The sequence below is a fragment of the Paramisgurnus dabryanus genome, chromosome 4 (assembly GCF_030506205.2).
Source record: "Paramisgurnus dabryanus chromosome 4, PD_genome_1.1, whole genome shotgun sequence".
In the NCBI taxonomy this organism is placed as follows: Eukaryota; Metazoa; Chordata; class Actinopteri; order Cypriniformes; family Cobitidae; genus Paramisgurnus; species Paramisgurnus dabryanus.
This window is the reverse complement of record NC_133340.1, coordinates 15,811,266-15,837,955: the sequence shown is the minus strand read 5'-3', so window position 1 is coordinate 15,837,955 and position 26,690 is coordinate 15,811,266. Positions and strand designations below refer to the sequence as shown.

General features: G+C 40.4%; 1 protein-coding gene across 3 annotated transcripts in view; it reads left to right on the top strand.

Moving 5' to 3' along the window:
* Positions 1-4,176: 4,176 nt before the first annotated feature.
* The window catches only part of dok7b (docking protein 7b), a 49,873-nt gene continuing 27,359 nt past the window's right edge, over positions 4,177-26,690 (top strand). For all 3 annotated transcript variants that reach the window (XM_065295619.2, XM_065295618.2, XM_065295617.2), the window contains exons 1-5: positions 4,177-4,321; positions 4,449-4,494; positions 7,771-8,001; positions 18,205-18,405; positions 24,802-24,921. In XM_065295619.2, coding sequence (XP_065151691.2) covers positions 4,268-4,321; positions 4,449-4,494; positions 7,771-8,001; positions 18,205-18,405; positions 24,802-24,921 — 652 coding nt within the window. In that variant the 5' untranslated portion in view covers positions 4,177-4,267. The remainder of the gene's footprint in view (positions 4,322-4,448; positions 4,495-7,770; positions 8,002-18,204; positions 18,406-24,801; positions 24,922-26,690) is intronic.

Sequence of the window (26,690 nt, the reverse complement as noted above, 5' to 3'; positions counted from 1 at the left end):
CTACAAACAAGAAAAGTAATCAGGGCAAGAACAATGCTACTTTTGTTTGACCAGACAACAAAATAGCTAAGCGATGTGTTGCTATTAAGTTAATTAACATCATTATAGCTTTAAATACAGCAGATAACAAGAGATTTGGAAAATATTAACATGTAATGGGGACCTGGTTCATTGGGGTCTAAGTTTGCTTGAACTATTATTTGCTCTCATTTATGGGGCTGCTATTATGCCACCCATTAAATGTGGTAGAACTATGACCTGTGAGGTGGTCGAGCTGTTGGGGATTATTATTTTGGGACTGTCTACATATTACCTACTAATGATCACATCAATGTCAGGTCTACTGTGTAACAGTTCTCATAATATGCGTAAAAGCACTCCTCAAAATCAGGTATAGGTCCCGGCTTGATAATTCGTCCTTGCTTCACTACCCTGGAGTCTTCTGAAATGTTAGCTAGGTTATGCTGACTTCCGGCATCTCAAACTGTCTCTTAAATTCACATGCTGAATTTTAATGGCCAGTGTTCACTGTTGGCCACGTCTCATTGACCTGAAGATGTGAAGGCATTGCTCTATATCAGAGATAATGGTGCAATGAGAAAAGGGAGAGACGTGTGAGAGGGAAAAATCAATACAAAAAAAGGTCATTAAGGGAAATGCAGAATTTTATTTACTAAACGGCTTATGTCTGCTAATGCATTTACTGTTCCCTGTGTTCTCCAACACAGCAACAAATGTCTTCAATAAATATAGTTAATTTTTATCCCTCGCCAGTAATTTGATTCTCTGAGCCTTTGTTGCCGTCATTAGCATTGGAGTGTAATGAAAAATTGCTATTGCGTTTCTAAAACTTTTGAAGCCTAAAATAAAAGCAAAACCCACTGCTGAGCACCAATACAACTTCTGTTGGCATTGCTTTCCTTCTGATCATGAACGCTGTGCCCTTGAGCAACACCCAATGAAACCCAAGTCGCCCCAGGGGTGCTAAGCAATGCATCTATGTCAATAAATTCCCCCTCCTTTTTAGGACTTGTTTGAGATTTAGTTTGTTTTCTAACAAAAACAACATTATTCATACAAAATGCATTTGGCCGGTCTCACTAAAGAGTGAAAAGTTTAAAATGCACCGCTCTCATTTCTTTTTGGCAGCTGCATTCGCTCTTTCATACTCCACCAAAGCCGAATCAGATTCATCTTTAGCCGCTGGTCTTCTGTCTTCCTCGTCCAGGCAGCTATAGAAACTTCAATCCCTCTAACCAGCAATTTGCTATTTGTCCTTTGGAGTTCATCCAAAATGCTTCAGCTCGACTGGTCTTTAACCTCTGAAAATTCTCTCATGTTACACCTCTGCTGATGTTCCTGCCAGTAGCGCTCAAGATGCTGTTTCGGGCTTACGCTGTTGCCGGTGGCTCGGTGCCCACTGCTTTTAATTCTTTATCAAACTACATCCTGGCCTAGTCAATACTGTCAGGCACTTCTTCTCCCTTACTTTTTCATCCCTCCATAAAGTTTACTGCTTGTCTAAGTCTATTTGTTGGTCTCTCCATTAGAGAAATACATGAAAGTGGATGATTTTTCAACACAAAGCTGAACAAAGTCTCCTACTTTTGCGAACACCCTTACATAAGTTTTCTTTTTAAATGCTCTCTTGGTCTAAATTATTATGTATTCGGCTCTATAAGTATTAAAGCCAATGTATGTTTATAGCTACAACCACTTAAGATCATGTTGATGGTTTACTTTTGTCGGTCAATAGTTGCCATGTGATGCAGTAGGGGTGAGGTGGGCACAAACTAACACAGGGTTAATTTTAACAAGGCTGCTTTACATATTTCTACAGGGCTGAGTATTCTGTGCTTTTGGTCTTTTTCTCTTACTGTCAGAAGATGATATCCTGTGAGTTGGTGAAGTTTTAATGGGTTTTGGTTAAGATATTGAACAAAGAGTGTTTTGGAGGCATGAAAGTAAATTTCTTCATCTTATGTTTTATTTTCGATTTAAGTTGGGTGTGCAAGTCACCAAATCCAACCTTATATTATTTCTTGTAACTTATACATAACACCACTTTGAAACATGTCAGCAACTCTTAGTAACTTAGTAACACAGTGTTACAACTAAGCCTCCAGTATACAATGATAATGAAATGAAAACAATGTAAATACTATTTAACAAAATTATAACTGTTAATACAATATCAGTGGAAATAACTGAAAAATAAATATGTTGTGTCCTAATTTGCAGCCCTTTCAAAAACATCTATTTATATGCATATGCATAACACAAGGATGGTTAGATGAAGGATCATGGATGGATGAATGTGTGGATATCTATTATAGGCAGATATATAAACAATATCCACCTTTAGTATATAGACAGAATTATTTGTGCTAAACAAAAATTACTAGCAGGTTTAGCAACAAACCGTCTGTTTATGGGGTAAGTTGTAACGTTTGCACTCCTGTCACTTTCGATGTAATTGTACGATAACGGTAGTACCCACAAACAAACAAAAAGTGTTCCTTTGTATCAGAGATGTGTGTGATGTGTAAAAAATGAATAATATAACTTATAAATATTTTTTTGAATGAAACTTTGTGCCACGGTGTACCCTACTGTGTATGTATAGGGTATTTATGTTGATCCATCTCTGTTTTTGAGGCAAATCCCATTTATGTCCAGTCTATAGCATACTGCATCTACTTTATGTTTTGTTTATTGCCACTTATGTACAATTTCAAGAAAAACATCACCTAAATAAATGCTATATAAATGTAATTGCATAAATATTATGCTCTCAGGTTGTTTGAGATATGAGAAAAGCTTCTAGATAAAATGCTCTCTGCAGGAGATGTGAAATCTGACATCAGGGATATGAACTGATGTGAGGTAAACTTGTTGTTGTGCCTTTAGGCAAACGCATAGTGATAGCTACCAAATACAAAATGGTGCAAAATGACCCACATTTCACTTCAATGTACAACTACCAATTACACCCCCACTGGTACCCAAGTTGTTTCATAACAACCTTGCTGAATACTAATAGTTTTTCTTACTTTTTTTATTATTTTTTTTTTTTTGAAGGTTTTTGTGATTGGTTCCCATTGCCATGTATGACTACATTAGTGGCCAAGTAATGTCCAGAGAGTTTGCTTTCAATGTCCCCTCTTGTTTGGTTAAAGGGATAGTTCACAAAAAATTGAAAATTCTGTCATAATTTACTCACCCTTATGTTGTTACCAAACTGTATACAGTACCTTGTTTTAATAAACATATAGGAAGATACCAAACCAGAAGCTCCACTGACATCCATGGTAGAAAAAAATAATACTATGGAAGTCAATGGGTCTTCGGATTGGTTTGGTTTCAAACTTTTTTCACAATATCTTTCTTTGTGTTCATCAGAACAAATATATATATATATGTTTGTAATAACATATTATGACAGAAATTTAATTTTTGGTGAACTATGCCTTTAATTTATCAAAACATCAGGAATATGGTACAAGATGGGAAAAGATTTAGCAACCCTACAGAAAAAGCTTATAAGCTGGTGAGCTGGTTTTAGCTGGTCTCGGAGCTTGGTTTTAGCTGGTTTTGCAGGTGTAGCAAGCTGGTCTAGCTGTGTTTTGGTCACTTTTTAAGCTGGTCTAGATGGACTTAGCTGATCAGGCTGAAAGGCCGGGAGGACCAGCTTAAACCAGTATACTGCCACCTTAAACCAACTACCAGCTTATGCTAATTTTAGCTGGAATTTTCAGTAGGGAAAAAATGCAAACTACAGCATATCGGGGAACGTGCTTTTTTTACACAGTTTACATTATAAAATACATTATTTATCAGTTATTAATATTTTGCTGATCCTCCTGTTTAAAAACGCTATTCTCTTGTAGGTCACGATCACGTACGTACAACTATGCATAAATGATTTATACATCTTTAATAATATATTTAAACAACCGACGAAAACATTAATTACAAAATAATTGGACATCACTTTTGGCCACTGTATATTTAAATTTCTCTTTAACCATTTGATTGTGTACGACTTGAGAATGCTTGCATGACAGGTGTTGTAAATTCAATTGGCACCGTTTAACTTGCCACTTTGACCCAATGAGCAACTGTTAAAACCTTTTACTTGTAGTCTGGGTCTGTGTTCAGAGGGTGGGCCAGTACATGTGCGTGTGTAGTCAGTACTGGGGGTTATTTTGAAAGTGACCCCTCACCGCCGCGGACCGCACACAGCTGTCGGGAACCATGACACAAGATGACGGATACGGTTGTCGTAGAGGGACAAGTCAGACTCCGTGAGGGGAAAAAGGTGCCTAAAGGCTACGCAAACTACTTTTCTCTGGCATTTAACGTTTTGTAAAGTACTCAACTCTTTCTGTGTTTGTATATAAAATCAGTGTTTATGTTTCTTTCTGTTTGTTTCCCTGCGTTTACAGTGGAAAAACAGATGGGTAATTCTACGAAAACCTTCGCCTGTAGCAGGTAATTACGCAGATGGTTTATATTTACGTTATTTACTTTTGTTGAACATTGTTGAAGTAGTAAGATAGATTTAAATTGCTTTTTAGTTGCACAAAAGTACTTTTTGATGAGTGACGCTCTCACATAGATCACGGTTGTTTTTTATGTAATGGTATGTGAGAATCTTTGGCACGGTCGTTATGTGGGACATGGGAATGACACTCTCGTTGCACGTGTCACGGTGTCGCAAGCGCTGTTCCTAGACCATCTACAATGTAGTTTGTACAATGTAGCAAGATGTTTAATTGTTAAGTGCCATTTTATTTTATATATTTTTTTTAAACATAGGCCAATCTATAACAAACAATAACAGTGGCCAGGGAGAGTAACACAAGTTAAAAAACAGCATATCATAAAATGAAAATAATAATAAATAAACATTTTTTATTACGATGAACATAAGAATGTTGTTTGGATGGTTTGGTGTTTCGTGGTTTTAAATAAACATGTAGATAAATAGGTTAAAATGGATTTTATATAGGCAGAAAATATATTTTTTTGATGGCAATGCTCTGGCTTTTGAATATTTATAAGACAAAACATCAGTAAAGTATAATGTAAAATGTAATATATTATTAATAATATTATCCTTAGAAATATTATAGTTTGTTAACAAAACAAATGTAAGGTGTTTTTGACTGATTGCCGCTCCTCGCAGGCCGATTGCCACATGACATCAAACTACCGCGAGAGCGATTCAAATACACGGATTTCAGTTAGCTCTCGCGGTAGTTCTGCGCCGTATGAAGTCGAACGCACCTGTAAAGTGCTTATGTGTTTATGAAATAAACATTGCCGTTGCCAGGATCGTACACGTACTTAACGTGCCATTTTTGGAAGCTGTCATTGTTTAAAAGGTTGGTCTCCAGCTGCTTTTAGTGATCACCGTGTCTTTTGATCTGCATGTTATCACAGCTGTTCACACTATTTCAGAGCTGCCAACTTCTGAGTTCAGCTTGGAGTGAGATTTTTTTTTTTTTTGGGGGGGGGGGGGGGGGTGTTGTGGTATATAAAAAATTATTAAGTCCTAACCATTTGCCAATTGATAATAGTGTGGATTTTAGCTATTTCTGTGTTAAAAAGTTGGAAAAGACTGCGTTAAAATGGTTCAATACAAATCGAATCATATTTTAGAAATTAAATTGAAATAAAAGCTTTTACTGAGTTTAAATGCCTGAGATTAGAGTCTTTACTATTGTTTTATACACTTATGCTTTCCTTCTGATAAAAGTGCCAAAAAAGTTCTTAAAATCTAATGAATACTGGTCTCTGTAAAATGTATAACTGCAGATGACAGCAGCTTTGATTCAGTTTATCCAGTGAGAAAGAGAAGCGTAAAGTGATGATTTGTGATTGGTGATAGAGGACTGTCACAATCAAATAAACCAAATTAGTAGTTTATATTAAACTAAAGCAAGAGATAATGTGTACGTCAAGACCATATAATTATATTTCGTATATATTGATGTTTATAGATGTCAAATATAAATTGACCTTTTTCTCTTTTATTAAAACCTGTCACCGCAAACATCACGCAGGCTTGTACTGCTTGCAAACATACACACGTGACGCGAGTGATGGTTGATTAAAATTGCTGTTTTCTGAGGGTATCTGCGTGCGTGGAATCCGGGCAATTCTCTGCTTTTCATCCAGACCTTGACGCTTTGTGTGTTCGACTGGTGCGGCGCTGACTGATCGGCTTATGACATCAGAGTCACGCGATAGCAAAGGTAAAGGCGGACCCTTTTGTAACATTTCGACTTGCTCTCGCGGTACTCTGATGTCCTCCCTGCCGAACTTCCTGCGCAGCGCCACATAAAGTGAAATGCTCTTTGACTCTTTGCAGCAAAGTACCAGCACCATGAGAAGTGGTGGCACATAAGACAGTGAAGGTACGCTAAAATATAAAAGTGTCAATACTGTGAGCACTGCTTTAGCTACTTACATCGTGCGTTGCTCTTTCACCATCGCGCAGCCGCGCACTCGCTCTCTGTAGTTTGTAGCTGGCGCTTCGGCATTTGTAGACAATAACTCCACCTTCTTTGATTTGATTCGCCTTCGCATCATTTTGACTTTGACGAGCGCTTTATGCTGTTTGAGGCACGCCAGATAGAGATAGGCGTTTTACAGTATTTACAGTTAGGTATTTTTATAAAATTATTTAATGTCTTTTATTAAACTCAATGGGAATCTAAATGGTGGGCACGAGCCTGCGTGAGAAAATGGATGTGTGGCGTGAGAGCGTGAGAATGGGGTCAATTGCGTGAGTCTCACGGCGAATGCGTGAGAGTTGGCAGCTATGCTATTTAGTGAGTTTGCTCGTGTGAGAGACTGTACGTTGTGCAGGTGCACGAAAACATAGCCTCACCGCGTTAGTAATTAACCTCATGCCATACATTTACCACGTCTGTAAAACCCAGCTAAAGTTTTTTTTCTACATAAAACAATCAAAATGTAAGGAACATTTCATGTAAAATTTAAAAAGCCTTAGTTGATGTCTCTAATATTGACTGAGTAAGGCCATGTCAAAGATTAAAATCAATGAGTAAAATCAAACTGCACCTTACCTCACGATTAGGAGACTTTAGCCTGGATTTTAGAGAGAGGGTCACAATTTAGGGTACAGCTTAATGCCTTGCTTTATATTTGATAATATTTGTAATATTTTATGTCTCATAACTGTCCCAACTGCATGTGTTACTTTTTTGCAATATTGGGCTCTGCATGATAATGCAGTTACCAAGTTTTAGTATACAGCAGGGGTCCAATTAAGACAATATTAGGTTGACCCATCAAAATATTTTAAAATGGGAAAAATAAACATTTGTTCTCTTTTAAGGTTTTATTACAATACTAAAATACATAGCAAGATATCAAAACCACTGTCATGGTCAACTTTGTGCGAGTAAACCCACCTTACCTGAATAAAACATGTGGTATACAGTAGCTGAAAAGTAGGCTTTTTATTGCCTTACAGTATAATTGTTAATTTGCCAAATTTAGTTCCTCTTCATTTGGTTAAGAAAGTTTGTGACATTCACAATGAATGCTCAAGCTTTATTTCATGTCTCTGTATTGTGTTTGCGTAGTACTCCAATGTAATTTACTTTTAAGAATACCTTGATCCTATTAATGTACCATGAAAACATATTATTGCCATAGTACTTAACCTTATAAATGCATTAACCTATGTTAAGTGAATCTTTAATGTTAATGTGAATCTTTAATCTGTCTCAGACTGCCTGTCCCTGCTGGTGTATAAGGAACGTGGAGAAAAAAGCAAAGGACAAAGGGAAAGGAGTCAAGCCACGTTGAGGGATATCTGTGGACTGGAGGCTCTTCAGGGGTTTGATGGAGTGAATTATGTGCTCAGTCTGATCTGCCTGAGCCAGTCTGTCATGCTGGGCTTTGACAACAAAGTTACTCTTCTGGCCTGGGATGCTCGTATCCGCTACAGCCTTGGGGAAGGTGAGAGAAGAGTCTGCGTGTCTGAGTTGTTGAGATGAATAGAGCCATAGAGAGACCTTCATCGATTCTGTTATCATTCTTCTACCAACGTCATGCCAATCCGAGGTTATAAAAGCTATCAGACAGACACAATGCCATTGTATGGATTTGGAACATGCATATTGGGCTCATAGTCACATGGACTACACGTTATTTAAATTCAGCTTGGAGAGCCGAAAAGAAAGTCTTTTTGACTTGAGTTGGTTTGAAATGACGTAAGGGTAAATGAATGACTGATATAGTTCTTAGTTTTTGGTGAACTATTGTATTAAAGGTCTATTGTTCCCTGATGGATGCTGGCATAAGCAATATAAACTGTCCTTCCCCCTCAGGTCTCAGATGTGATCTAAACTTCTTTTTCCCTAATCGCTACAGTTTCACCGGATAGCACCTTGACTCCCTTTTGCTCGCCCACCTCTCACTAAAAATGAATTGTGATTTATATGGCTTTTCTAGAGCTGCTATAAATCTCTTACTCCCTGTGCTGTAATTCTCCACCCACTTTCACTTCAGTTTCCTTCTGCACCATAGAAATGGGGTAAGCAGCTTGCCGATAAAAAAATCCATCTGACAGAAGCCAGTACAGGTCAAATGAACTAATTCACAAAGTAAAACTGGTCACAGGTCTTCCACTGAAATGCAATTGTAAAAGACCTATTAAATATTAATGGAAATAGCAGTTAGCTGTATGATATCACAGAAAGAAGTGTTGTTCTCTAGCAAACAAAGGCATGCATTACATAATATATTACGCGTCCATGGGGGGTCATGCCTGATCTGTGCCGCCATTTGATTCAGAACCGCTACTGAGTCTCTTAATCCCATACACCCATGAGAAACACGTACAGATGTACACATACACCCAACCGCCGACTCTTTTATTACGTGTTCGTTTATGAAGCCTGACTCAAGTCACAGCCTTGAATTCTCGGCGTAGCATTCAGCAGCAGAGTTATAATTGGGACCCTGTGATGTATGACGCTCCATAAGATCTCTGTTTGTCTAGATAGAACATGCGCTTGACAAAGTATCATGTACTAAAAAATATATCTGAGTTTTAAGCTGGTTCAGATGACTTCAAATCAACGTTGAATGCTAAGCTTATTTCTTTAACAGATGAAATTTTTTTGTTGAATTTTTAAACTATTTGCATTTTACTCTGAACTTAAAAAAATAAAACTCAACTGGCAGCACTTACTGAATTTGACCGTTGTTGGCTTGAAATTCTGGATGACAGATGTCTTCTCTGCTTTGAGACCCCCTTGATTTTCAGGCCCCTTGTTTGTCTGTTTATTTGTTTTGCTTTAGGGCAATCTGAACAATGATAGATGGACTCTTGTGTTGGGAGCTTATGATATGGAAAGTGGCAAAATGTAAAAGCGGCTCGTTTTTCATTTCTCTGTTTAGTTTGAAAAATGGAAAATGAGATTAGGGCTTGATTATTCATTTTTTGTTTGGCATTTACAAATCGGTTCATGGATTCAATACTTCATTCACACATATGGGCAGCCCTGAAACACTCCTTTTATCTGATTGATCGAGGTTGCTCGGTCTTCAGTGTGACCTCCCTACTGTCAGACAGTATAAATCCTTCCTAAATAAGCTATGGTCTCACACACACACAAACACGTCCTTAAAAGTTTATGTTAAACATGGTAATGATATTTATTGATTTTGAAGCCCATTGTTTTCCATAAGAGATAAAAACATATTACATTCTTCAAACAGACCAAAATGCATTTATCAGTGGGATGGTGAAACGCAGGTAGTCCCTAGTATTAAATCATGAAATGCATTTTGATTAGAGATGCACCGATATATCGGCATCGGTCAATAAACGCAATTTTACACGCTATCTGTTTAAAAACAGCCGATAGTCATGGTCGATATAACCTGTTAATCAAAAGAGAACAGAAAAATGCAATGACTTTGAGCTCTGTGTATAAAAAATATAAAGAAACATCACTAGATTAATGTTCAATATTAATGGTCATTATATGAATGAATTACATTCAGGAAATTTCATCTTTAGAATATAGTTAATGCAATTTAATATAACCACCAAACTTACGGTATCAGCAGATATCAGTCTGAATAATCACTGTCGTATCACTGTCGTTATATACCTCTAATTTAGTTATAAAAAGAAAAAACAATACAAAACTCAGTATCAGCATACTGTTTGACTCGGGATCTCTGTAGTGTTGTATATTAGAGCTTAAGCTTTGCAGCAGCACTAAGTATATACCAAGCAACAGATTTCTGTATCAAATGTATAAGGTGTAGTTAACAAATTGAATTGCCTCCTGCGACAACAATTTATTATAGAATGACTTGGCATTGCCAAATAAACTCTTGTTTTGTCTGACAGAAAGAAGGCCATACTGAAGACAGAGCGAATGAAAGGGGCATTTCAGTGCCACCCATGTGTGTGAATAAAATATTGAATCTATTAATGGATGAGAAATAAAAAATTTAACAGTAATCACATTTTCTATTGGTTAAGTTTCCTGGAGAAATGGAAACGCTTAGGTTACTCACGTAACCCCGGTTCCCTGAAATAACGGGAACGAAGCATTGCGTCAGTTAGCTGACGCTATGGGGGAAACTCCTGTTTACTCCGTGACTGAAGCCTATTGGTTAACGTCTGTACAAAGTACAGACCAATGACGTTTGAACCCGCGCGCGGGAGGAACGCGTCCCTATATAAGCGCGGTTCAATCGTCAGGAGCTCATTATATTCGACTGAAGCGCGCAGCCGAATAACACTCGCTGCGTAGACGTTTGTAGCACGGCAAGAGACGCAATGCTTCGTTCCCGTTATTTCAGGGAACCGGGGTTACGTGAGTAACCTAAGCGTTCCCTTTCAATACGGTTCACTTCGCATTGCGTCAGTTAGCTGACGCTATGGGGGAACGTAATCCCATCACGCCGTGCATACACAACGTACTGAAGTGCCTTACCGGAGAGACACTGCGTGTGGCCCTATACCCGGCATATTCACAGCTTTAAAAGCAAATGTGTAAGCACCATATAAATTGTTGACGCGCACACGGTGGGGTTTTAAACGCACCGGGGGCACATAACATAGCACAAGACGGCGAGGTACCGAGCGCGCCGCGGCTGTGCGAGATAAGTAAATTCAGAGTCACGTTGGTGAGCTCGCTGAGCGCACCGTGGTGTACACATAAAACGCATGAGCGTGCATGATTGAGCCGAGAGAACCTGCGCTCGTAGGGCAGGGACGTCTAAGCTGTACAATCTGACAACGTAGACGGCGAAGACCAGCCGGCCGCGTAGCAGATATCAAATATAGATATAGATACCCCTGTAGACCAAGTTCATGAAGAAGCCAAACTCGCACAGAGTGGGCTCTATATAGGACATAGCTCATAGAGGGGCGTGAGCCAGTGCGATGGTTTCAACGATCCATCTAAATAACCACTGTTAGCAACAGACATACGTAGTGAGTGATCTGCGCAGCTCACGAACGGCCGATCTGACTATAATATGCGGCAGAACGGTTCGTAGCGTGGGATTATACAGATACCACAATAGTGTGAACCCAGGTGCACCCTCGAGCGCATCGGGATGCATATAGGTAGTATTATAGTGCACAGATCGGTGAGCTTTCCAAGCGCGCCGTAAATGTGTATTGACTATAAATTGCACGGGCACAGGTGAACACTTGAATACATCGTGAATGCATATAGATGAATCAGAGTGTTATAATGCACAGGCCGGCAAGATTCTCGAGCGCGCCGTCATGTGTTCTGATAATAAATTGTGCGCACACGGGTGAACTCTTCAGTGCACCGTGAATGCGTATAGATAAATCAGTGCACAGAACGCGCCGTGAATGTGTACAGATATGATTGATGAACGTAACGGTGGGCACCCAACGCACCGTGAACGTACACAGATGAACAACAATGTATGTGTCACAAAGCATAACACAGCTGTGTATACAGGTGAGCTTTCCCAAGCGCATCTTATTGTATACCAAAATGTTATAGCGTGTACATGTGAGCTTCTCTAAGCGCACGGTGGACGCATATAATTAAAAACCATATCGTGCATACAGGTTAGCTAATGGGCGCACCTTTAATGCAACAAACCTCAGTAGTGCGCGAAGCAGGGATGTCGAAGCTGTAAACTGACAACGTGGACGGCGGGGACCAGCCGGCCGTGTCACAATTGTCAATGAGAAACCTCTAAGACCATGCCCATGCTCTAAGACAAGTGAGCATAATTGTCACGGGAGGTGATAACGTCAACGATCCATAAATAGCCTGTATTGACAGGTGCTCTAGTGAGTGATCTGTGACGCAGATGAACAGCTGATCGTCTGATGTACGTCAGACGTATGTGTCATACAGGACCTTGGACAGTTCCAGAGCGCTGTGCCTCGGGCACCGTCCGCATCTGAGAAATGACAGGCTTATGAATAAAGTGAATGGCCAGCCGTAAAAGCATGGTTCGCTGTTACCGCCGCCGTCCGCATCTGAGAGATGACAGGCTTGTGAATTAAATGAATGGTCGGTCGTAAAAGCGTGGTTCGCTGTTATCACGGCCACATAGATATAGGTAGGGGAGAGAGCCGCCGTGCCTCTGTAGTGAGGAGAAAAGTGTTCCACCGGCGATTCGCGGGGGGTTTTGACTTTCAAATGTCACTAGACAGAATGGATCAGACTTTGCATAAGGACGCCTCGTGAAAGGGGTCCTAGCAGCTTGTGTCAATGTGTCATAAGGCACGTAATGTAGGTCGTGTCCCACGGATGCCATCTCCGCACGCCCATCGTAATGGGTTAATATTGGTAGTTAAGCATGAGATGCGTATCACTCTGATTGAACATAGCTTATAAAGCGATGCAATGAGTTTATAAAGGAGATGACTCGTCAGCTTGTTCAGGGGGCGAGATCTCAGTCTGGTTCGGTAAATAATGAAACCACCGTAGATTGCCCGACCGCATTATCACAATAACACGGTCGAGAGTGCTGCAGTGCTAAATCATCATCTTAATGTACCGTATTCACAGTACAAGGTGATTTATATGAGACAAACGGCGTTCCACGCGCCGAAGGCTGATTGCCGTCGTAAAGCGTGTTCAACCCACAGCAAATGCTGGGCTAGCTCGTAATGACAGCACTTCATGCAGCCGTGTGTAACTTAAGCAAGCTTCCCGGCCGTCAGCTCGGGGCGGGACCTTTGCTTAGTCAAACTGAAGTGGACTTATGAACAGAATGCCACGATATTCAGCTTTCTGAGGCTCGTTAGAGGGGTACGTGTGCCCGTCTTAAACGAGATGCCGCGCGCGTCTGACTGTGCGCGCGCTTTAAGCTTTGAAACTTATTGTGGCGGGTAGCAAGCTCACTTGAGGTTGATATTACCCTTAATATCTCCGAGTATTGGAGCGGAGGTGTGAGCGTCTTCGGATCCGCTAATATAAATCAGCTATATGGCCGAAAAACGTCATAAACCGCTTGGCTGTAAGCCTTTGAGTGGCCGTCCGGAGAGGGCGCGATTCAAACGGAGCCATGCCATGGAGCCATGCAAAAGTCTGAGGCTGTCCTTCCTCTAGGAAGAGAGAATAACAGCCGTAAGACCGTGCTCGTTTGCGCCATCAGCATCGTAGCGGAGAAACTGAGGTGGGCTGCGAGCGAATTTGGCAGAAAGGTGTTAGAGACACCGTACAGTCGTGGGGTGTCAATACACAGTATATGGCCAAACCGGGGTTTTTTCGGCTAGCGTCGATAGAATTATGGACAGCGGGCCGTGTGTGCGTATTACTGATTGCTTGTCAGTAAGGCGATAAAGTGTTTAGAGACACCGTACAACCGTGGGTGTCAAAACACAGTATAGTAAGCACGGAAATTACTCTTTTTAGAGGAATTAAATACCGTTCGCCACTATAGTGAGGTCGCATAGCCGACAGTATTACACAGTATGTTTGGATAAACAGCACACAGAAAACATTTCAGGGCAGTCCAGCCGAGGCGCGACATAACCCCTTTTCTCCCAGACAGTTTCGTTCTCTGTTGATGCAGCTGTGCTGCGGAGACCAGAGCTCAGCCGTTCAGGTGCACAAGCCTCAGTAGTGACGGTGACCGAACGGCTCACGGAGCAGGGTAGTATGTCTAGGTGGTTTAATGTCAGACTGAACCCATCGCAGAGAGGAAGTCTGCCGTGAGGCCCGCGGTTTTGCCGTTTATTAAAAGGGCAGAAAAACCGGGTATATAAGAATGTACCAATATTCAGCGCACTGATATAGGACGGGACTGAATAAAGGGAGGTATTCGGGCCTCAGTATATTATAAACAAATTCGTTCTGCCTCTGATTCCGTCTAAACCAGAGAGAAATTACCAGGCAGACAAAGAATGAGCTATCTGAAGTGAGATCGGCTCAGGCCAGTAAAGCTCTATAATAAGTGTTTTAGCGCTCCAATAGAGGCGTGTCCGCCTTATCGAGCAGACGAATGAGATCGTGCCGCTCCAGGAGGGGAGGGGCATGAAGCTCTCTTATAATGAGTGTTCTTGGTGCTCCAATAGCGGCGAATCGGCCCTATCGAGCAGACGAATGAGATCGCGCCGCTCCAGGAGGGGAGGGGCATGAAGCTCTGTAATCGTTGAACACTGGACAGCTGCATTTAGAGGCAGCGAGCCGTAATACCGCGTGCTAGCTAAGCCGTTAAGAGACCTCACCACTGTGGGGAAAGGAGCGAGGGACTCCGCGAGCGTGGAGCACGAGTGGCTGTGCTATGACAGAGACAGGGGCAGACCGCCCGTGTTTGCTTGTCGTATGCATCTATCCAGGTCTACGGTTCCCCGCTTGTTCATCTCAACAAGAGAGGAACGGCAGAGGGGAGCAGCAACACAGACAGAACAGCCATGCGTCGTGACGGTATCACCCGATGCACTCGGGGGATTAATATATGTGCCAGAGATCTCGCCACTGAATGTAAGAGGAGCGAAGGGACTCTGTAAGCATGAACGGTTGCGGTGTGACAGAACACAGGGGGGGTTAGTCCGTGTGTGCTTGTCTATGCATCCATCTAGTCTCATGGCTCGCCGTGTGTTCATCCCGGCGAGAGAGGAACAGCAGGGGGAGCACGAAACATGGATAAGACAACCAAAGCATAAGCGCGGTCCCGGCGTGGGAGGTGCCAGACCGGTAACGCGCTCGGAGGAAATTCATAGCAGAGAGGCTCACCGAGCCGCTGTGCTGGACGCTATTACAACAGCGCCTGCTCTTTAGCTTATAGCTTTATATTAAAAATATTGATCTTACCGGGCGGCCGCAGGGGAGACCTCGTCAGGCGTGTGTCCGCTGCACAGGGCTCGTACCACGGCAAGCGAAGGCTATCTTCGGTTCTCGGCCGGAAAGCGGCAGGGGAAGACGCTAGACCTGGACTCTGCTATCTTCGGTTCTCAGCCGGAAAACGGCAGGGGAAGACGCTAGGCCTGGACTCCGCTGCAGGGCTTTTGTCAACGGCGAGGTAAGGCTTCTTCTTTTTCTTCGGAGCAGCGAGAGGTTCGCGCTGAAGGAGAAAATAATGAGCTCCTGACGATTGAACCGCGCTTATATAGGGACGCGTTCCTCCCGCGCGCGGGTTCAAACGTCATTGGTCTGTACTTTGTACAGACGTTAACCAATAGGCTTCAGTCACGGAGTAAACAGGAGTTTCCCCCATAGCGTCAGCTAACTGACGCAATGCGAAGTGAACCGTATTGAAAGGGAACAGGAGTTTCCCCCATAGCGTCAGCTAACTGACGCAATGCGAAGTGAACCGTATTGAAAGGGAACGAAAATTTTACTTTTTCTATTTCCCATAGGTCATTTTCAGAAGTAAAAAATACACAGATGGTTAACATACCATAGTGTGCCAACTCTCCCACACTAATCATGATGAATGAGTCAGTGACTACAGACATGCTTGTAAAGCAGTGGTTCTCAAATTGAAGGTGCCAGTTTTATGACATTTTTTTGAAATGTAGTAATTTAACATACATTCTGTAAGAAAATGAAAGCTACCAACCAGCAGAAATATATTATATAATTTAATATGTTTTGTACTATGGGTCCGTTGAATGCTTGAATCTGATTGGCTGATGAACGTTCTGAGGCGTGCAATTATTTTCTGGGAAACGCATGGCGAACGTAGTTCCAGGCAGCTCTCTTGACCGCATTACAGTTCCATATCACTTTGCGTAGTTAACTGTAATAACGGACTAACAAAAACAACATGACAGACGATTTTCCGAGGCAATAACAGCGCTGTTTAGAGAGGCACAGAGGTAGCTTGTCTCTCTCTCGCACGCGCTCTCTTTCTCTTTCTTTCTTTCTTTCTTTCTTTCTTTCTTTCTTTCTTTCTTTCTTTCTTTCTTTCTTTCTTTCTTTCTTTCTTTCTTTCTTTCTTTCACTGTGTCTCTGTCGCTCTCATTCTTATAACTTCATTAGTAGGAAGGAATAGTCAATTTTCTTTAAAAAAAATCCAGATAATTTACTCACCACCATGTCATCTAAAATGTTGATGTCTTTCTTTGTTCAGTCGAGAAGAAATTATGTTTTTTGAGGAAAACATTGCAGGATTTTTCTCATTTTAATGGACTTTAATAGAGCCCAACACTTAATACTTAACTCAACACTTAACTTTCAACAGAGTTTCAAAGGACTATAAACGATCCTAATCGAGGCTCAGCGTGACCTCACGTAAATACGTAGTGATGTAGAGAGGTCACGTGTTCCATATATGAAACGCACATTTGTGGACCATTGTAAACAATAAACTGACACAAATACATTAATTAGTATAATTCGACTTACAACAACGTCGGAACGGTCCTCTTTCTCCACACTTGTAAACACTGGGGCGTAGTTTCGCGTTCGTCCTCTGTGACCTCTTGACGTCATGACGTATTGCGTGGGCTCGCGCTGGCGCATCACAGGACCGGACCTAGACGAGAAGTTGTGGTTTAAAAGTGCATATTTTTTATTTTTCTAGTCAAAAATGACAATCGTTTCGCTAGATAAGACTCTTATGCCTCGTTTGGGATCGTTTATAGTCCTTTGAAACTCCGTTGAAAAAAACTGTTAAGTGTTGGGTTCTATTAAAGCCCGTTAAAATGAGAAAAATCCTGCAATGTTTTCCTCAAAAAACATAATTTCTTCTCGACTGAACAAAGAAAGACATCAACATTTTGGATGACATGGTGGTGAGTAAATTATCTGGATTTTTCTTTTAAGAAAATTGACTATTCTTTTAATAACTGCATTAGAATGCTATCAACGGCTCAAGCCTCCTTTGCCAGCTTTAAAATGATGTTTTGGAACAAGCAAAAGAGCCGCTGGATGAGATGCGGAAGAAATGGTCCTACTCACAATAACGATTTAAGTACAAAAACCGGACGAATCCCTTTGAATATATCATGTGATCGATGTCTTGACGTTTGGTATACCATAGTATAAGTGGAATAATTGACTCCGGGCCATTGAATTATTGAAAAATAATGCACACCCAAGATGTAACGGCCACTTAGCGAATGTTTGCATTATTTTCTAATATTTCAATGTCCCGTCGTCAATTATTCCTTACTTAGTTTATTTGAAATTCTAAATCCTTGTTGACCCTTTATTGTGTGTAAGTGTATGGATATTTACAATCTACTGTTTCCTTATTGCTTAAGGACAGTCTGAAATTTCAAGCCCCCCTGCACTTTTAATTGTGTTTCTAGCAGAAAATGAGTCGCCAGTGTTTGCAAATCCATATTTTCTTCTTTGTATAATCTCATTTAAACCTCAACAGTCACACAAAACAAGCTGTTGGGGATCCTCTATCAATGTGATGTCACACTGATAACGCCCCATCCACAACCGCTCCCAGACTCATGAGCCTTATAAGTGCATAGTTTAACCATTTTTTTATTTAGTCCAAAGCACATGTGTAAGTGCTCCACCCCATACTTTGCATACGGGGAGGAGAACATAAGCTTTCTTTGCATTTAAAGAGACATACACAAAACCGCACATTTTTTATTGCAGCCACAAATGGCCATGTTCAACATTGTACAATGCTGAACCTTTACAGACACATTCTAGGGATACCAGAGACTATATATCTGAAAACACCTAGGTTAGTGGCCCTTTAAACTCTGATTTCTTTCAGTTCACAGGTTCAGTGTTAATGTCCAGCCAGGCACCAAACTAGAAAGTGGCCCCGCCTCCCTGCATTTGTGCAATAACTTGCTTGTTATTGCCAGAGACCTCCCCCCAACTGTCATCGGTCAATGGAAACTGTCAGACTTGAGGCGTTACGGCGCCGTTCCTAATGGATTTGTCTTTGAGGGCGGGACAAGATGTGGCTACTGTAAGTAATTGTTATTTTCCTTGTTGAATTGATTGTCATATTGATGTGATATTTTCATGAAGTCATGAGTTTCCTGTTCTGAAAACATAAAGATCGTTTGTGAGGAAGCACGAGGGACATCAAATTGAATCTTTTAATTTTATTTCTTATAATGATTTCTATGCCCTGCATACAAGCCTTGCTTTTATAGAAAGTGCTTCTACTTTTGCTTTTTTGCTTTTGGCTCTTATTACATTCACACCAAAGAAAGTAGCACAGAGGTCTGCCAATAGTAAATGTGAAAATCAGATAACCTCACACCCAATATCTCTCTCTCTTTCTCTCTCTATGTACACCCCTCTCATTTTCTCACTCCTCCATACTTCCCAAACCAGTTAAACACATTACTTTTGTTCACCCACACACAGATTTGTGGTAATGCGTGACGAGGTTTAGTATGAGACGTTGCGTTAGCACCAATGAAATCCACCAGCTGCCCCTTTGGCAAATTCATCCGCAGCTGTTCTGTAGCTTCAGCAGATCTTCTAAAGCAGACCTTATTCTATAGTCCATCTTATACAGTATACAATTTTCATACAACATCAGCTATGTAACATCACAAAAAGCAGTAAATTAATTGGTTACTCTATAAATTAATGAAATGCTGGGTATCTCCTAAATTCAGTTGTAGCATGCAATGCCAGGAAATCTGGGTGTGGGAAGCATGCATGAAGCAATTAGCAAAGTGGATCAACTTGAGTGTGTGTGGGAGTGGGGTATTAGAAGCCAAACTCCAAATCTACCCCTCATTGCTTTAGGATAAGTCATGTCTATGCCCACACGAAATCTGCCCTTCCCCGTGTATTAGTTTAGTCATAATGCCCTAAAAGGGCTTCAGTGTGCACGCTGTGCCAATTTGCAACCAAGAGGTACTTCATACATGGTTACATTCTGGTAAATTTGTAAAGCATTGTAGTCCATAATACCAGACATAAATTAATACTGACACTGCCAAGTTCACATTGAGATGCACATAGAGTTGTCCTTAACATGTACCTATTAGCCTCACCTCATTACAGTTTGACAGCCGTGAGCTCCGATTGGTCTCCATCACACAAAGGTCACGTCCCTCCCACTGCTATAAGTGGAATTCGGCGGATGGCTGCACTGAGACGGAGTGAATTAAAATGGAAATACGGCCATGTTTCCGCCGTTTCCACCGAGACACAATGTCACAGGCCACACGCGATGACAAAACACATACTGGCAGTGCAATTAGTCAGTGTGTTGGCTGTCTCATTTGATTCTGGAGAATAAACGGGTTTGAGTTTGTTCAGTGCTTTGTCAGCCAATTCGGATAAATTTTACACGGTTGTTTTTCCTGCGAGGTGCTACATATTATTCAGGTTTAGCTATGTAAACACTGTGATGTAAAACAAGTGTTTTACAGACTGTACAATTTCAATTTAGTTTCTTCTAAAGGTTTTCTAACAAGAAATGTTACATGATACTGAAGGCTGTATCTTAAACTGCTTGGGCCCAGCGTATAGTCTGTTTTTTATGTGTACGAGAACATATGTGCACAGTCGAATTGCAAAGTATAGTTTGTTTGACTTGTACGTGTACACAGACGTTCGAATCATGCGCATTGCGTTAAAGGAATAGTCTACTCATTTTCAATATTAACTATGTTATTTCCTTAACTAAAAAGAATTGATACATCCCTCTATTATCTTAGTGCGTGCACGTAAGCGCTGGTGCGCGCTGCGACACTTCGATAGCATTTAGCTTAGCCCCATTCATTCAATGGTACCACTCAGAGATAAAGTTAGAAGTGACCAAACACATCAACGTTTTTCCTATTTAAGACGAGTAGTTATACGAGCAAGTTTGGTGCTACAAAATAAAACGTAGCGCTTTTCTAAGCGGATTTAAAAGAGGAACTATATTGTATGGCGAAATAGCACTTTTGGGAGTACTTCGACTCGGCGTAGTAACACCCTCCCTCTCCCATTATGAGAGGGAGAAGGGGAGCGGATTTTTCAGGCGAGTTGAAGTACTCCCAAAAGTGCTGTTCCACCATACAATATAGTTCCTCTTTTAAATCCGCTTAGAAAAGCGATACGTTTTATTTTGTAGCACCAAACTTGCTCGTATAACTACTCGTCTTAAATAGGAAAAACGTTGATGTGTTTGGTCACTTCTAACCTTTTCTCTGAGTGGTACTGTACCATTGAATGAATGGGGCTAAGCTAAATGCTATCGAAGTGTCGATTCTGATGACGGAATTTGCATCACACACACTGTACAAGAACCCACGCACTTTACGAGAACCCATGCATTAGAGATCCTATAGGGTCCATTTAAATCTGAAAACCTGAGGTCCGACCGAGAACCATGCAGGTTCAGGTCTAAAAGTTTCTTGTGTGTCTAGGACATGGGTTGGGAATAATATTTGCGGCATTGGGTCTCGGGTAATTTAAAATGAATGTATCCTGCCGAACGGACCAGAAAAGACCCGACTATCTCACAGGTTTGCATCGAGTCCTTTTCCAACGCCGCCTCTGTTTGCCAAGAGCGCTTGCGACATTGTGTGGCTGACTGTAAGCAATTTTCGAATGCACATTTTAGCAGTTACCTTGGTGGCATTGTCAGATAACCAATAAAAAAAGGGAGCAGGGTGTGACACAATTTTTGTCATTAGAAGAGTGCACTGCCGTTTTTATTTTACTCCGCGTACATTGTACAGGTAGGTCAAACATGCGCCTGCACGAGAATGTATTATGTAGCCCAGGAGATGCATTGCATTCTGTCGCAATGCACATACGTCAAACGTCTGTGTACAAGTACCAGTACACGTACAAGTACACATAAAATTTTTTGGTAATTTTTGGTTCTAATACTATACGTGTACAGTCCAACTTCAAAATTCTAAAATGTTTCTTTGTTTAACTCTCTATTTTATTTACTCGAAATTTGGGCAAGGTCAGCTGGCGCAGAGTTGGCCTTAAGTATAAATAGTCCATAAGTATGTTTATGAATTATGAAACCAAGAGCTAAGCATGTTATGGTTATTTTTGTATAGGACTGTCACTCCAACACCACTCCAACAGTGTCTCCAACAGTGCCGCTTGAGAGATTTGACAGGACTATATTTATCGCCATGAAAGACACCTAATTCTGTCCTCATCATGTCGAACAAAGACATGCAGTCATAATATGACTGTGGATGAGTCACTTACAAGTCTTGACGTAATTGAAGTCTTTGTTATGCCAGTTTTCCCATTGTAACCTCAAGGCTCTCTGATAGCTTGTGTTTTTCTGTACGTTGGCAGCGCTTATTTTAGTTTGAAAGGTGCGAGAGGCTTTGTAGATAATGTTAGCTATTGACATATGCATGGAGGAGGTGTAGGCAAAGAAACCGGATTTGTTGCTGCGCAATCCTCTTTTTCTGTAACATTTATATTTATAAATATAGTTGATTATGCTCAATTTAAACATCGGTCGCATAATAATTAGCTGTTTATTCCTTTGCCCGTTTTAAAGTGTGTGGGCAAATATGACACACAATCTTATACTCCTAACACAGTAGACTTAATATAAAGTTATAGCTAGTTTCTTTTTTTAAATCAGTGCATATGCATATGGCTTTGCTTTGTAAATAGTGCTAAAAGAAAAATATCTGTCAAAATAATAAATGTTTTAAATGTGCAATTTGAAGGGACCTTTAGAAGGATCTTTTGACCGAAATGCAATATAATGTACAAAACAATATTACCAGTGGAGTATAAAGACCTTACATAATGAACTCTATTGTTTTTATTATCTTTGAATGAGACATTTTATCTACATACTACGAAGGAGGATTAGGGCCAAGCTAAAATAAAAAATAAAACCATCTCGAGATTAAAGTCATTAAAATGTGAGAATACAGTCATTATTTAACAAGAAAAAAGTCAGAATAAATATAATTCCGAGAATAAAGTCGTTATTTAACGCGAATAAAGTCGTTATTTAAGGCGAATAAAGTCGTTATTTAACGTGAATAAAGTCGCTATTTAACGCGAATAAAGTCGCTATTTAACGCGAATAAAGTCGTTATTTAACGCGAATACAGTCGCTATTTAACGCGAATAAAGTCGTTATTTAACGTGAATAAAGTCGTTATTTAACGCGAATAAAGTCGTTATTAAACGCGAATAAAGTCGCTATTTAACGCGAATAAAGTCGCTATTTAACGCGAATAAAGTCGCTATTTAACGCGAATAAAGTCGCTATTTAACGCGAATAAAGTCGCTATTTAACGCGAATAAAGTCATTATTTAACGCGAATAAAGTCGTTATTTAACATTTAACAAAGTCGCTTTTTTCCTTCGTTACATACACCGTGGGTCCAGAGGTGGGTAGAGTACCCAAAATCTGTACTCAAGTAAAAGTACAAGTACTTATACAAAAATTTACTCAAGTAAAAGTAAAAGTATCAATCTAATTATTTACTTGAGTAAGAGTAAAAAAGTATTAGATGAAAAAACTACTCAAGTAGTTAGTTACTCGTTACTTCCGATCTGATAGAGAAGTAGCACAAAAGCACTGAATTTCAGACTACTTGGGAGGGTTTTCAAAAACCTCTCCTTAAAGGTGCTCTAAGCGAATTGAAGCGTTTTAGACCATAAAACATTTTTTGTTACATACCGGAAACATCTCCTCACTATCTGCTTGCTGCCTGTCCGCTGATCAAACTGTAAAAAAACGCGATCTCTGTAGACAGCCCAGGCTTCACAAACGGCAATATCAACATAGTGGCCAAACCTAGCATCACAAAACAAAACAAAGTATTCCAGCCAATAAACGACAAAAAGGATTTGGGGGTGGGGGTTGGGCGCGTTCATGAAAGCACGGAAGGGAGGGGGAGGGGGAGGAGTTAGCTACGCTCCGACTGTTTGAAAAATGAAAACAGTTTCAAACGTCAACAATAACTAACGTCTCGCAGATTCGCTTAGAGAGCCTTTAAAAGTCTCATTGTTCTGCTTATATACAAGTAAAGCAGCCTATCTCAGTCCTGCAATGGGTACATTATCACATAACGTGTAATTTGAGAAAAAATCTCAAACACACACAGATATTTTCTGTCGGTTAACTCTTAACATGCAAACAGTAAACAAAAAAGAATGTGTGTGTCTGTTTGTTATCATGTTTTTATATGAATAGGTTATTTTCATTGCCATTAAAGTGATACAAAACATAGACCGAACTTGAAGCCGCCATGCATGATCCGCCTCCGATATCTCGCACAACGCACACGCGCCCTCATCTGCTTCTCCCATCATCTACACGCGGTTGCGAGCGCTAAACGGTGACCGCGCGGTCGCGCGCGCTAAAGGGTGACGCAGCCTGTCTCGCGAAACTTTCGAACACGCCCTATAAACTTTAAAAAAAAATTATATTCATTAATTATTACCATTTGAAAGTAGCGCAGTAACGCCGCCGAATGTAGCGAAGTAAAAGTACAGTTTTTTCACTAGAAATGTACTTGAGTAAGAGTAAAAAGTACCTATCCTTAAATTTACTCTAAAAGTACTAGTTACACAAAAAATGTACTCAAGTACATGTAACAAAGTAAATGTAATTCGTTACTACCCACCTCTGCGTGGGTCTCCTTACATGGTAGTTGCAGCCATGTTTTGACCCGCGAACCTTTGGGTTTCAAGCCCGAGTCTCTAATCATTAAGGCCAGAGTATAATCTGTTTTTATGTGTATATGAACATACGTGCACGGTCAAATGCATATAGTTTTGCAAAGTATAGTTTATTTGACTCATATGTGTACACAGATGTGATGCAACAAAATGCAATGTATCTCCAGGGCTATACTACATTCTCACGTAGACTCATACATGACCTTAAAAAATCTGTCAGTGCAAGTACAGTATGTCTGCATTTTTCTAATGATGAAAATTGGGTCATGTGCACTGTACGCAGACCCTCGCACATACGTAAAAATGGTCTATACTTTGGCCTTTAGGCCACGACCATCCCCAAAATTAACTTTAAAGGGAATTATTGTTATAATAGTAGTTTTAATAAAATGATAGTTCTAAATGATATCCAGTGATATAAAATGGGGTACAAGACAAAAATCTAATCAATTTAATCAAACAAGGAGCCAGTAAGTAAAAGAACAAAGACATTAAGACTCCTTCATTTATCTTTAATGTTCCTGACAGATAAAATGACATGATGTTCCCTCATTGGTGATTATCTTTGATTATGATTGTGGTCATTACAGAGACAGATCTTCTATTCAATGCCACAGACAATTAATATCAATATGAATTCAAAACATCATGTTGTAAACCCGACATAGGACATTAAGAAAACATTTTTTTCAAACTTTCCCTCATTTGCTTTTCCCAACAGGGGCTGGTGTTTTCTTTCTAGCGTGTGCAGAAGGAGAACAGATCAGTTTTTTGTTCGACTGCATCGTTCAGGGCATATCGCCAAGCAGGGGGCCGTTTGGACTGCGCCCAGTCCTGCCAGGTGAGTTTGTTGATGTGGAGGTGTGTGATGTAAGATCTCACTTCAGAGTTCTTAGTTAGTTTGATGTGGTGTGGGCTGTCAGCAGTGTCTGTCTTACGATTTATTGATTACAGACACACCTGCGAGTTTTCTGTAAACATAAGCATCTGAACTATTTCTGTTCTTTTGGTATCAATCATGTACTAGTGGGTATAAATTCACATTTTAATGTGTGTGTGAGTTGTATGAGTGATTGGTTGGTACATGGTGTATGGCTTCTCTCTCTCACCATCTCTATCTCTTTAATAAATCACCTTGACTGAGTCAGAATTTAAAATTATTCATAACACACACGCACGCACACTTACAGTAAATGCACTTTTCCATTAAACCAAGAAATTTGCTATTTAAGAAAATGATTGCACTATAGTATGTTAATCAGGCATCTTGAAATGCTCGGCATTCAAGGTTATAATGAAAGTCTGCCGTTATAATTGAATATTTCTTTATTGAATAGGCACTGGCCAATTTTTCTAGGTAGTGGGAGTATCATTGTGAGGTATAGCCGATAACATTCATTAAGTATAATAAACTTTAATGAGTCCTATTTGTAATGACAATCTTTTAATCTGACTACTCAATGTCTCCATCTAGATGGAGGATAATATTATAATTAACACTAATTCATCTGTATGGTCCATGTCATTTAAATTGAACCTGATATTACTTGGGTAATACTCAATTACTGTCCTAAAAATCAATGTACAGTTCAGATTTAGTTTATTAATCTGTCCTAAAAGGCATATGCGTAATAGTATATTAAACCTTAATGAGTTTGACATATTGCTTTATATAACGTGAAATATTTAAATATTTTCCCCACAATACAGTGGTGCCTTGTTAGCACTGTGCAGGCTGGTGGTGGTGGTGTTATGTTGTGGGGGATGTTTTCTTGGCTCACTTTAGGCCCCTTAGTGCCAATTGGGAATCGTTTAAATGCCACGGCCTACCTGAGCATTGTTTCTGACCATGTGCATTAGGGGTGTGCATTGGCACTGCCCTCACAATTCGATTAAATTACAATTCACCAGGTAACTATTCAATTCGATTCTACGATGCATTGCAATGCATCAGAATTCTACTGTACACAACAAGGCAAGTGCAACTATTCTCAACAAAAATGGAAGCTTAGCAGCTTTAAGACAATGACAATTATATACCTGAGATGAGAATTTACACACAGCGTAAGTCTTGTCTAGTTTCCCATTAACTTCGTAGAATCCGAAATGTGCCCATATAAAGGGTGCGTTTTTATTTACCCGTCAATCACTGTCATCTCTCCGCCTCAGCCATCTTGATTGTTGTTGTTATGCCCCCGGAAGTAATTGAAACTTCACAACTTTATTGTCCACTCGAGGCCAGAAAATAAACAGTGACGTAATCGATTATGGCACTTTGCTGCATCGATGCTGAATCGTGCATGCGCGCATTGCGATGCATTGCCGAATCGATTATGGTTGACACCCCTAATGTGCATCCCTTTATGACCACCATGTACCCATCCTCTGATGGCTACTTCCAGCAGGATAATGCACTATGTCACAAAGCTCGAATCATTTCAAATTGGTTTCTTGAACATGACGATGAGTTCACTGTACTAAAATGGCCCCCACAGTGACCAGATCTTAACCCAGTAAAGCATCTTTGGGATGTGGTGGAATGGGATCTTTGTGCCCTGGATGTGCATCCTACAAATCTCTATCAACTGCAAGATGCTATCCTATCAATAC